The 13,198-nt window shown below is 40.3% G+C and overlaps 1 protein-coding gene across 10 annotated transcripts in view; it reads left to right on the plus strand.

The window, feature by feature from the left end:
• PTPRT (protein tyrosine phosphatase receptor type T) overlaps positions 1-13,198 on the plus strand; it is a 452,370-nt gene that overhangs the window by 400,975 nt on the left and 38,197 nt on the right. For 7 of the 10 annotated variants that reach the window (XM_054081441.1, XM_054081444.1, XM_054081443.1 and 4 more), the window contains 3 exons: positions 3,687-3,764; positions 3,963-3,998; positions 12,644-12,831. In XM_054081441.1, coding sequence (XP_053937416.1) covers positions 3,687-3,764; positions 3,963-3,998; positions 12,644-12,831 — 302 coding nt within the window. The remainder of the gene's footprint in view (positions 1-3,686; positions 3,765-3,962; positions 3,999-12,643; positions 12,832-13,198) is intronic. The other 3 variants (XM_054081450.1, XM_054081451.1, XM_054081448.1) reach the window with 2 other exon arrangements.

Here is a 13,198-nt window from a genome sequence, read left to right on the forward strand (position 1 = left end):
AATTCTTTCTGCTTGTCAATGCCTCCTTATCCAAGGGACATAAAGTGAGGTGCTTTTACAGCCAACTGAAACTAGTGGTGATTCTGTCATGACTAAGAGTTACCATCCTCTCTCTCCTGTTAGTAACAATGATTTCTCCACCTACTCCATCTCTGTACTTTCAATATAAGCTCATGTATATGTTGTCATCCATAAAGTCACGCTTTTTGTGCACAACAGTCCTTGGTAGAGGCTGGTGCAGTGCTCAGGAGGACACAATCCTATTGGACATTTGTAGTTTTCAAGTCTTTATTATTAAATTACATTCTAGAAGATCTGTAGCCTCTGTGTGAAACAGGGAGACATCAGATCTTGCTGAAAAGTGAGAGAAATGGCCATTTATCTTCAATGGCCCAAAGCAAAGCCCCTCATCCCTCTTTCTGTTTTATACTCTGAGTTGTTGCTCAGGCAGAATTCTTAGTGGTACATGCAGGAGTTTAGACTGAAGAGATTTTATGGAGTCAGCCTCTGTCTCTGACACCATATGGAATTTGAATAGGTGTTTGCTGAAGTATAAAGTCCATGACTGTTCCAGCTTGTCTGGATTTACCCAGGGATTATGTGGAAGTGAAGAATGCTCATCATAGTTGTTCATTTTCTCAAATACATAGTTTTTAAAAAAAATAAAGATATGTCTTAAATCCATTAAAGGTAGATGGATGGTACTTGCAGTTTGTAGGAATGTTTGAAAAGCAGCAATGTCTTCCTCTGAGTGGCAGCGGCACAGTCACATGTAGGCATCGGCGCGATGCATGGTTATTATGAAATGAGGTAACAAATACTAGATGAGGTGAGCCTAAAATCATCCAACAGCATCTGTACCCTGACCAGAAAGATGTGCAGGGGATGGTTATTGCACATAAATTGTGTGCAATTTGGCAGCCCATCTGTGTGACAGGAGAAGCAGTAGTGTATCGTCTTAACAATGATGCACTAATTATATGTCCAGCACAAAGAAACTACTTTTCTAACTTGGCAGGGCTAAAATACCATGGATTGGGTTTGTCTAGGAGACTGCTATGTCCCCAGCGTAGCCAACTCAACACCCTTGGGCTGTTTCTGGAGGGAACTGTTTGATTCTGAGGATTTAATCTCTTAAAATTCAGCCAGTTTTGGTAGAGACTTATTTACTGGGCTGTGCTTAACCTTTGAGACATCTGTGTTTGGGAGGAGACTGCTTCGCAGACAGCCTTCAGGGCTGAGACTCATGGATGTTAGAGAGGCATCTTTAACGTTAGAGGCAGAAGCATAGTTTGAAGACAGCGTTTCGGTAGCCGTAGGGAACTGTGCTTTGCATTATTGAGCATTACCGTATGGTTACCAAGTTACTGTACTTCTACTGGCGAGAACAAGGAGATAAGAGGAAGCTGTAGGAAAGTGGCACTCAGAGTGTTAAGGATCATTTCTAGACGAACCATCTAAATTCACACCTCTCCAGATTCTGTGTATCTTCATGATGAATGAAGCGCAAGGGTCTTGGGATTTGCTGGAAGCCACAATTACATCAAGGGATAGTCCTCGTTCCTACCAGATAGATAATTTTCTCTCCCAGTTAGGATACCTGCTAACCACAGTCCAAGGACCCGTAGGATCATGACCATGAGATGGTTCCTGTAGTGAAAAATTCTAAATTTAATAGTAATAAAGCCAAATTTCATCGAAACCATAAAAGGGAAAAGTATCAAAATCCTTTTTACTGGTCTCATGCTGGTTTGGGATTTTTGGGAAAAGCAAGGGAGAATCGTTTTCAGAATAGGAAGGACCCTTCTGCACACCTAGAGAGATCTCTGTGGCCTCGTGTGCTGCTCCAGGGATAGAAAGAGAATTTTAAATGAGGTCTTGATCTCTACCCTGATATGAAATTTTCTCTGGAAGTGTTTCCTATAATGACACACTCCAGTTCTGACAAGATCCCATGGCTAGGCAGCAGCGCTGTGTGCACATCTCTCATTACATGAGCCACTACCTGGCTGATTTTGAGAACGAGCTCTCCAAAGTTTTGGGAAACTTGTTTTTTGATTGATTCCCCCCCCCCACACACACCTTTTTCTTCTAAAGAAATAATCTGGAATGTACCTCCTTTTCACACAAATGTGGCTTGTTTCATTAACCTCAGTTGAAAACATTTTTTATCAAATGCCCTGAAATGAGGTGTATTTCTTCAACTGCCTCAGTATCTTATCACGGGCAATTCCTGGGAAGGCAGTACAGCCCAATGAGTTCTTTTATACTTCCATATAAGAAAAATCAAGTCCCACTCCAGGCCCTGACTGCTTTCTTTCTCTGTGACCCTAAGCAAACAAATTACTCTTTTTAGACCTTATTTTATACATCTGCAAAAATGACCGTGTTCCAAGCGCGGTAAAGGGAGGACCTGACTGAGGCTGACAAACACAGGGAAGAAAATATAAGATATCCCAAATGGTCTGAAGGCAGCTGGGGCAGAATTCCAGCAAACTGGGCTATGAAAAAATTGATTATTTTAATGTGTTTTCAAGTAGTTGTGGCAGGAGAATGCAGAATAAGAGCAAGTTCATTTACTGGGTTATTAGATACTGCTTAGGAGGTAAAGCCGCAGACTTTATGAAACTCCCCAGTCTAGTGACTTCTTAGGTTCATCCCACTGAATAACTTGAAAGTTTTAAGTGGTGTTTGCTCTAGAGATACCGAAATTGCTTCTGAGATTACTTTGATGTATATGGAATTTTATCTACTTCTGTTGGTTTATGGAATAGTTTTTTCCAGTGTTATCTATTGTTGCCTTCCTGATGTACTGAGATTTGTATTAGCTTGTTTCCCAGCATTTTGAGGAGATAAATAAAAGCCTGTAACTCTAAGAGTGAATGCAGAATGTTAACAAAAGAATATGCCTTCAGGAATGATGAATTACCATAAGAATGTACATGTATGCTGTTGCAGATATAAACTAGCCTCATAAATTTACTATCAAGAGAAGAATCTACTGTGAAATATGGTGAGCCCTGCCTCCTTTCCATAAATATTTGATTAATATGGAAATAATTTGTGGATTCTTGTGCAGAGGAAGCTAATGTTTTAATGGGAGAAAGCAGGGATGCTTGTCTTGCTGAAAGAACCCAATTTACAGTGAAAAGGATTATAGGATTTGCTATGAAGAGTACTGGGTTGAAGAACAAGTTCCTTGTTATCTTGTATTATTTTAACAAAAAAAATTGCTACCCTACTTATGTATTTTTGTGGTGCTAGTGTTCATTGTGATTGAGCAGGCCTGTTTTATTGTTAATACTACATTTGATTCTCTCTAGTTACTAGTTTGGGGGTCTGTTTTAAGGATCTTTCTCCTAAAAGCAAAAAGAGAAGTTTGTTCCTTTGGTACAAAGATAAGAGGATATCTAGAATGTAGTCCTGTATGTGTGTCCTGTGTAGGAACACACTGGTTTACAATAACTATAATACTGTATTTGGGTTCTGGAGTGCTTATATTAAAGAAAATCCATCATGATGACAATGTAATAAATGTAATATGCATGTCGAGATGAAAAATATAATTCATTTTGTTAAGCCTTATATATCCCATATTACTGTGTTCTTTGAGGAACATTCTCCCTGTTCTCTTTCTCTCTCTTAATATATGTCTAAAGTCTTTTCCTTATGTCTTTCCTACCTAGCATCACCCTCTCCTTGTTCATTTTCTGTCCAAAGCAAAACCCTTCAGAGCAAATCTTTGTTGAATTCCTACTACTCAGGTACTAGTGCCAGACTTTTCTTTCATTTCTAAATTTCCTTTGCTTTTGTACATTTCCCAATATGACCTATAGACTGAATCTTCCGAGTGTGAGATACAGCTAACCTTGTTTTCATATTTTGTAACTTTTTTTCCTGTTGATCTTCTGTTGATTTCCATTGATCCGTGTCGTGTGGGTGAACGGAATTCCATCTCAAAGTATCATCAGACACTGTTCCATCGACCACGCTGTTAGGTAAGAAGACAGGTATGGTGTACTGCACTTCACTGGAGAGCAAGCGCACTCATTGCATCTCAAAAGTAACTCAGAGAATACTCTTAACTGGCTGGGCTCCAAAACCATAACTAATCCTGTTGTCACCTGTTGTGTTAATTGGAAAGCCTTTTGTTTTACTCATGCTTGTTATTGTAATTAACTGATATTTTATTTTTTTAAAGGAAAGAAGAGTTACAAAATTAAGTTTTAATTAAGTTCTAGCAAGTGTTCTTTCTTTTTGGGAATGGGATTTGACATTTTGGGCCAAATTCCCATGTGTCACCTTGCCTTCAGCTTGGTTTTGACTCCTGTGTGTGGTTGTACCTGTGCAAATGGAATAGAACTATAAAATGGTTTGGGTTGGAAGGGACAATTAAAGGACATCTAGTTCAACCCCCATGCAGTGAGCACAGAGATCTTTAAGTTGTTTAGAGCCCTCTCCAGCCTGAGGCTGAATGTTTCTGGGGATGGGGCATCAACCATCTCTTTGGGCAACCTCTTGCAGTCGTTCACCACCCTCATCTTCAGAAATTTCTTCCTTCTATCTGGTCTGAATCCACCGTCTTTTAGTTTTAAATCATTACTTCTTGTCCTGTTAGTAAGGCTTAGCTAGGTGTGCCTCAAGGCTTGTGAACACAAGTGAGGGTTTACATGTCCAAAGTAGGTGGGAGCTTACAGCGTTGGATTCAGTTACAAGTATAAAGGTTATTTGGAGAAATCAGAGTCTGGGTTTGGGCAAGTGGCATCAATTCATTCTGTGTATGTTGAGAGTCAAATACTAAGTATTCAAGCAGTTCGGTATTGGCACGAGGGGATAACAAAAAGGCAGATAGAGAGGCAGCGGCTGTTCTCTTTCTGTTGGTAACTTTAGAAGGAGATGTTAGTGTTTCCCATCTCTGAAAATCAGCTTTTCTTGTTCAGATGATAAATAAAGCATCCAGTGTGCAGCTCTTAGGTTTGAGATTTTCTAAAGAATATGTTTTTACAGCAAGTTAACAGAGATAGCAAAATTGGCAGAAACTGTTAGCTGATAAAAGAAGTTATCCAGAAACTTACTGGAGGTGTACCCTTGAAAGTGAGTAATAGCAGCCTACAACTTCAGGCTCTCCCTGGAGGATGCTGCCTGCGTGCAGAATTTGAAGGCAATTCCTGTGCTATGAATCAGAAATATGGTGTGTGGTTGATCAGAACCTAACCAGTGATATCTATCAGACCTGTCGTTTTGGATTATCTACAGTAAATGTTCACTTCCAGACACAGTAATCCACCGTGGCTCCTTTAAACATTACTCTGAGCATGTTGAAGGCCCACAGTTAGACCAGATAGAAATTACAACCGATTACTTAAGAGCCTTGGCTTATAGACTTAACAGGGAGGGCACAGAGGCTTGGGAGAACTGCCACAACACACACATTTATTCCGCTATCTGTCAAACTGCTGACAGCAATGAATGAGCCTTCTTTTAGTGAGGCGGACGAGGAAAGGAGTCCTTTTTCCACAAGGTTTATTCTTGTTTCTGAGAGACTCAGACTTGTCAATAGAAAAATCTAAAGGTAGATTTATCTTTCGGCTGTACTTTAGAACAAGGCCCAGACTTGCAGTTTGCTGGAAAAAGTTGAACTGCTCTCAGTCTTGTACTTGGCATCTGCAAAAAATGGACCTTCATTTGAGCAAGCTGTTTTTTTCCACTCTGTTCCATTAATGAGAATTATGGTATGAGGTGCTCGCTTCATGATGTGAAGCTCAAGGAGTGACAGACAGATTCAGTTTGCACTACTCATGGGAAAGTAAAAGCCAGAAAAGCTCCCAAAACTTTAAAATTTCCTAATCGTTGGAAAGGAACAAAGAGGAAATAGGAATTAAACTGGCCTTGTACTTAGGTGTTCAAAACTCTTACAAACTTAACTTCTACTGACCACTGTATCTGAATAATGATTCATAGCCCTCTTCTACACGTGGGAAGTTAAGTAGAGTGCACTTTTAGGACCTGATTTCACAGAATGGTTACCTCCTCAGTTCCATCTGAATTTAACCTCCAAGTGCACTATGAGACAGCCCTTAGCATTGAAGATATCTTGTGGGTTGAAGACAAATTAAAACCTTGGGATTCTGGCTTTTCGGACAGATTCACCAAGCATTGGATGGTGCTGTATCAGCAAAATAAGTTTAAATTTTTGACATTTATTAATGTTAACTCCTGGGAAAGAAAAGGAGATCTTAAAAAGGACGTCATTCATTCCACTACCAATATCCATCTTTGGGCACTACCTGCAGTTCAGTGCTATTTGTTCCCATCTGTTATGCCTTTTGCCAATAAATGTTCTGTCTCTGCATTAGTGGGTGACTCCCTAGGCTTGGCTGTAACAGGATTTGTTGATAGTACGATACAGGGGATTTGGGGGTTGCCTCTACCCTATCCCATGGTTAATTAACATTGTTTTATGCTCCATAATTTTCTCTCTGAGTTTTAGACAAATCTGGATTTAAATTATCTTGCACAAACATCTGCACTAGGTAAGTGAATATTTAATACAAACAAATAAAGGAGGTAGATTTCCCTGGTTTTGATACTTCAGTAAGGCTCATGTTGTACCAGCACTGTAAAGCCTGAGAAAGACTTAATAAAAACTTGGGCATTGTTTTTGGAGATAATGTGCGTGGCCAACAGCCCTTAAAGGTGTTCAGCAGATGGCACTAGGACAGGCTTGTCAGGTAAACCAGAACGTCCTTCCCTTGCATCCACTAACAACTCCCGACAGTATGTAAGGAAGTTTACCCTTGCTCTCACTTCAGCTACTCAAAAGGATCCTAATAAGCAAAGTTGCTGCCCTCCTGGGAGGATAAGGACTTAGTTCCTTGTAGTTGGGCAGAACAAGCAGAGAAAGCTCATTGTTATTAAGTCTCACACAGAAACTACCTTGCTCTTAGAAAGACAGAAATTTGCCCTAAATTTCACTCTTCTGTGGCTTGCATGGGCTTTTGCTAGTGCCTAATCAATCTGCCCTACGTATAATTGCAATCCAAACCTTTATTTTGAAGAACTAAAAAGATACTAAGAAGCTAATGCTGCATTACTGAGTGTCACCATTACCGGCTGTTTAAATTGCAGGACGAGTTATTTTTATGCAATGGAAGCTTCAAAATCAACTAGTTGATCTGTTCCGCTGTATCTGTAGCCTCCCAGGCCATGTCAGCCTCTAAGAAGCTGTGGGAGAGGTTTTCACATCAATACGCTGTGCTGATGTTGGCCTGCAGCAGAATGAGCAGATGAGCATTGGAGGCGCTTCTCCTTGTAGGCTGCTGCGTGCACTCAATTTCTCTTGCATGTCTTCCTGCCTGCAGAGGATCAGGTGACTTGGAAAACTCTCTTTTCTAGTCTTCAGTGCCTTCCAGTTTTGTGTTCTGTTTGGGAGTTGCTGATTTTCAGCTGTAACTAATGAATTGCTCTTTAAGGTAGGTAAGATCTTCTCATAAGGAGTCAGAGAGATTTGACCTGGTAAGGTCCACATCTTTGAAGAGCTGCACTGCTACACATGTAGTCAGTAGCCTCAAGTCTTAGCCTACCTCACCAAAGCATCTTCTTTGCATCTTTAAGGGGATTTTCTTCTATGATAGCTGATGAAAGAAACGTATGTGCAATAGGTTTTACAAGATTAGCGATATTAGCCTTGCTGTACTCATCCTTGGAAGATGTCAAATAATTGACAACCCTTATTCTAGTGTAGAGAGATTGGATATGTGTGTAATTAAATCCACCACAAACACAACTCAAAATATAATTTATTTTGTGCAAAGGATGTCTTATCATGTTACACACTTGCCAAGGCTAAGAGAGTGAAAATATAAACAGAAATGATAGGCCTCTTATTTCAGACACGGAAGGAATTAGTGCACATTAGAGCAAAAGTTTCGAAAGAAACTTCTCTACATATAGAAAACAACACATCAGTGCAGCAGTACTTCTAGTTGTTTGAGGCACGAGTTAGTTTTCTGGTTAGAAGGTAAGATTATACTCGATGTCCGGATATCTATCAGTTTTTATGTGGAGGGAGATATGTTTATTTTCCTTCTCTGTGTAGCAATAAAAATGTATAGCACAAGGTTTTGTAGCAGCAGGCAAGCAATAATATCTCACTCTCAGGTTTCCTCAGCAAATGGGGAAGGATGCCTCCTCACTGGCCTCTGCTTCAGCTTTTCTCAGCTCTCTGGACTCCCTTATGTTTCTCTTGGCAGAGTGAGACCTCAGAGTTTAATCCAACAGGTTCATGATTAATACTCCAGCAAAGATGAGGGTCACAGAAGCACCATCTCATAAACTGGGATTTTAAATATTAAAAGTGGAGTCAACATCGTTAAATTTGATTATCTACAGTTACAGCCTAAACAGATAAGCTGAGGTGCCTGAAGAGTTTCCCAGTTGGGCTGGTTATGTGAGATCCAGTGAATTGTTGATTTAATGTCCCATACAAAATTCCAAGGTATTCTGTGAATTCTTGGGCTAATTATGGAATTGCCAGCTTCCAGAAATCAAAATATCTGCATTGGCAACAGACTGCGTTGTACTAAAAAGGGTTAACAAACAAGCAGGCAGCGTATTTTCCTGTGGCAGCTGCTAATGTTAGAAATACTCCTCTTACAAACAGGGTGTTTCCAGCAACATGCAGAATACCTGTTTTGTTTACAGCTGCACAAAAAGAACTGTGGAAAATCAGAAGTGGTTCTAGGAAGGAAGCAGAACCCTGAACAGCCCACCCTAATGAGACTTTAGAAGCTCTCAATTGATTTACTTTATCAAAGGGAAACTGAAGAACTGATTTGATCGGTGCCTGCATGGGTCAAGATTTCAAATGCTCAGAGGGGTCTTTAATCTAACAGAAGGTATAATGAGATTCCGTGCCTGCAAGTCGAAGCTAAGGAAAATCAAATTGCAATTAAGAAATGTTTAGACAGCAAGAGTAATTAACCATTGCCACAACTTTAAGGATCAGAATGGAATCACTGTCTCCTGAAATGGTTTAATTTGATTAGTTCTTGGAACTGTGTTCCATCTTTGCTATGAAACGGAATGTGGTAGTGTATACTCCTATCAACAAAAACGAGGACGTATGACTAAAAATAAGATGTGCATATGAAACACAATCCAAAAAGACCTGATGCACAATTCTGCATGTTAAGTAGTTTCTGAGTATTAGAGTGAATTGTGTCAAACATCTTTCAAAGAAAATCTACGCTCTTGATATGCTGTTCTCACTGAAAACTCGTAAAAGGCACACATGCTTTAGAGGCACTGCCGAACCTTTAGTGAGTCTTGGCTAATTTGCCCTACAAACTCATCCTCGTTTGCAAGGAACTGGGGATATGTTTGTGAGAAGAGGACGGAGACAAGGGACTATGGAAAATGGCTGTTGCCTTTAGTGCAACAATTAAAACAGAAGCCTGACTTTATTGAGGAGCTGGTATTTTTGTTGTCTTTTCCAGTAATAACGGTGCCATAAGGAGTGAAATGTCATTTATAGCTGCAGCCTGCAGGAAAAGCAAAGCCTGTTTGCAAGCCCTCCAAAGACTCTTTTCGTTGATCGTCCTAGTGAGAGATCAGTTTGCTGCTACCTCTCCTCCTACTTGTGTTTTGAATTGTTCACAAAATTGCTGTAAACAGCACATCGTGAGAGAAGGTGTCGCGCCTCAGTGAGCGCCTCATTAACCGTGCTTAAGTTCAGGCTCATGGTGTGATTAAAGGAAGAAGGAACAATATGTTTCTTGCGTCAGACTTTAGTAGCAGAACATGCGAATACTAGGCTTGCCTCATATGTAGCAGTTTGTCTCCATAAAAGCCCCTCCACTCTTTCCTTGCCCCATATAAATACTTGCAGAAATAACCGCAGTTATCCTCAGCTGGTGCCAACGTGGGGCTTAAGTTTTCTTTCAGGTGGCATGGAGGCCATTCAAGATGTGTTTGTCATGGATGCCCAGAGGAGGTGATCTTCTGCCTAGTTTCAGCTCTTTGTGTCTTTGTGTTGAGAGCAGGATGACCTAAATTGTGTGATGCCTTCTTTTTTAAGCAGAAACACTTGGCTTGGTGAGAGGCACGCAAATGGTGTGATGCCACCAACCACACTGCAAGAACTGTTACTACATCAGTGAATTTGTACCATTTTTTATCTGTCTGACCAAAGAGACTGGAAGCACAGCTGTCACTATAAACTTAAAGACCAGAGTCAGATCTTTCTTTACTGCTGAGCGGCTTCTTTCAGTTCCAGAATCATAACACGGGGGCATGCTTTGAGGGAAGTTCTTCTGGAATTGGAGGGAACACCACTTTTCTCACTTTCACCTCTCCCTATGATACTTCTTTCTGAGAAGAGAGCCAAGTAGACTAGAATTAAAGGTTCTGATGAAGAGAGAAAATAATAATTGCCTGCAAAGGAGCTGAGTGATCTGAACTACTTTTCACAAGTAGCCTGTGCTCTGCGTGTGCCCTCACTGTATTAGCACTAGAACTGCTCATTAGTTTTAAGGCTCCCTCTTGAATAGGGATAGTGTAAAGTTTTTTAATTGGGGCTGATAAAAATGTGGCATTACTTGTAGGTTCCTCAGAGAAGCCAGTTGTGAAATTGGGTTTGTATTAAACCTAATGATGGAAAATTAAGCATAGTACGTCTATCGGAAATGGTCCGCAATAAAAATCTTCTCCTCTCCATTACAGGAGGTTAATAGGGAATAGGGGAGGAATGATGCACTGGGAAAGCGAATCCAACTAGGGGAATTAATAAGCCTTGAAATTCCCTCTGTTCAGAGTTCTCACATTGTCATTAGTCGGAACATTAGGGATGATTATACAAAGGCTTTGGATGTTACTCTTCTTTAAATCCCAAATTTATTCACATTTTGTATGTGAAGGTTGCTTCGCTAGAGCCATAGCTCTGTAAATCTCTTGACTGTCCTGGGAATGTGGCTGTGTTCATCAGAACCTGGGACTCTGAATCCTTACATTCGGTGGTCTAATCTTCAGACCAGCTGATCACTTTCTGCTAATTTATTTCAGAAGCAGCAGGATGGGTTCAGCATCTCTGATAATTCAACCACCAGACTTACTTATCTCACACAGGAGATCAACGTGCCCTACGGCAGTGTCCTGTCACTCCTTTCTCTTTCTCATAGTTTTGCAGCTTCAAAAGAGCATATGCCTGTCTTGATACCTTCTCTTCCTATAACAGTAAACCAGCTAAAGCATTGTTTGTCGTGTTTTGTCATGTTGCTGGTTTGCCAGCTGCCGTGGAGGCAATCTAATGTCCTCATCTGTCTCCTCCTACCCAGCTTTGCAGTGAGGGACAACAGCAAAGATCCTGACTGCTTCTGATCGAAACTCCGTGGTGATCCCTCAAGGACAATAATGTTTACAATAGCATTCTGGCTGTATGTCTCCCTCACAGAAATCACCCTGAAATTGCAATTTGATTTATTTATTCTTTATCCCTTCAAAAACATGACTGCAATATTGCTGACAAGGGATAGCATTTAGGCTCTTTGTCAGTAAGCTTTCTGTAAGAAACAAGCCTTGTGTAAGCAGTCTTAAGGGGTTTTTTTATGAACAGTCTGAAGGAGATATGTTTTGTTTGCTAATAGCTTGGTTTTGGATAAGACTAGACACCATTGACGCAGACTCTTAGGGTCTGTATGCGTGAAAGAACCCAAGTATCTCAGATGCCTGTAATTGTAGGAAAAAACAATGGTTCATTTGGCCAACTGTTTAAATTTGGTCAGCTCTGGTAGATAAGAAACTGAATTTTTCATCTAATCTTGAGGGTTTTGTTGTAAAAATAACTATTGTGACAGTCAATTGTTCGGTTATTTAACCTCTTTTCTATTACTTCACCAGGAATATGTTGTTGTGTGTATGTGTTGTGCTGGGCATATAAGAGGTTACAATTCCATCTGTGTAGTCATAGAGATATTTTTAATCCATTTCTTTCAAAAAATAAACTTTTCCCACTAAGTTTATGTATCTGAAATTTTAAGTTTCTGCATGCAAAATAACTATTTCTTTGTGCTGTTTTTTTTTTCTTTCTTATAATAGTATGTCTTTGTAATTGACATATAAATGTTAGGTCTTAACTAGCGGAACAGTTTAATTTGCCTCTAACATCCTGTGTGGCTTGTTTGAAATGCTAATAATTTGTTTGCTATTAACTTGGGCCCTTGTCAGCTATCTCATATTACACACCCCAAATCCCGCTTGACTATTGTGCCCTGTGTGTATCTTTCAGTCCTGTTCTTTGCAGGTTTGTGAAGAAAGGTATGTAATTCGATTGGAGTCGTTATGTAGAGCTCATCCTTACTAAATGTGCTATTTCACTGTATGTGCTGTATCCTTGTTAGCCTGATTGCCTCTTTCCTCTGTTCCCCATCTCTTTGGATTTATCTCCTCGACACAAAAAATACTCAAATGGGATTTAGTCTTTCTAGGCAGCTGTAGGCAAGTGTGTGTTTCCTACTTATGTCTTTACTTTCTTTTACGTGCACAAACCAGCAGGGTGGTGAAGAAACAAATAAACAAACAGAGCGAGAATAAGAGTGGAAATACCAGATAGGTGAAAGCTTGTTTTGCCTCCCTATCTTTAAAACAGACAGTAGCCATGGAGAGATGAGCCAGCCAACCCTGACTATCCAGACCCACCCGTACCGGAGCTGCGAGCCGGTGGAAATGTCCTACCCCCGGGGGCAGTTCCAACCAGCCATCCGCGTGGCCGACCTGCTGCAGCACATCACCCAGATGAAGCGAGGACAGGGCTATGGATTTAAAGAGGAGTATGAGGTGAGAGGAACCTTCATTCGCATCAATAAATAGAGAAGTTATACTCACAAAGTATAGGTGATTGGGAGGGGAGGATAAAGTCTTTAACAGCTTCTTTTCCTTAATTCACTCACCCTCTTAATCCTTTCCTTTTTCTTTCGTATTTCTGTTTATGAGGGTAGGATTTCAGTCTTTGGTTGTCCTGTAGTCTGAAGAAAAGCTATTTACTACAGCAATAAGACAATGACATTGTCCTCATCCTTTAGCAGGTGCCCTCTCTCCAATAAAGAGTATACAGTAAATATTTAACAAGTACTGGACTTCAGGAAGGACTTGGAGCCCCATAGTTCCTTACTTATTGATGAGCCTTCATTGGCAATAGTGCCAG

The sequence above is a fragment of the Cuculus canorus genome, chromosome 16 (genome assembly GCF_017976375.1).
Source record: "Cuculus canorus isolate bCucCan1 chromosome 16, bCucCan1.pri, whole genome shotgun sequence".
In the NCBI taxonomy this organism is placed as follows: Eukaryota; Metazoa; Chordata; class Aves; order Cuculiformes; family Cuculidae; genus Cuculus; species Cuculus canorus.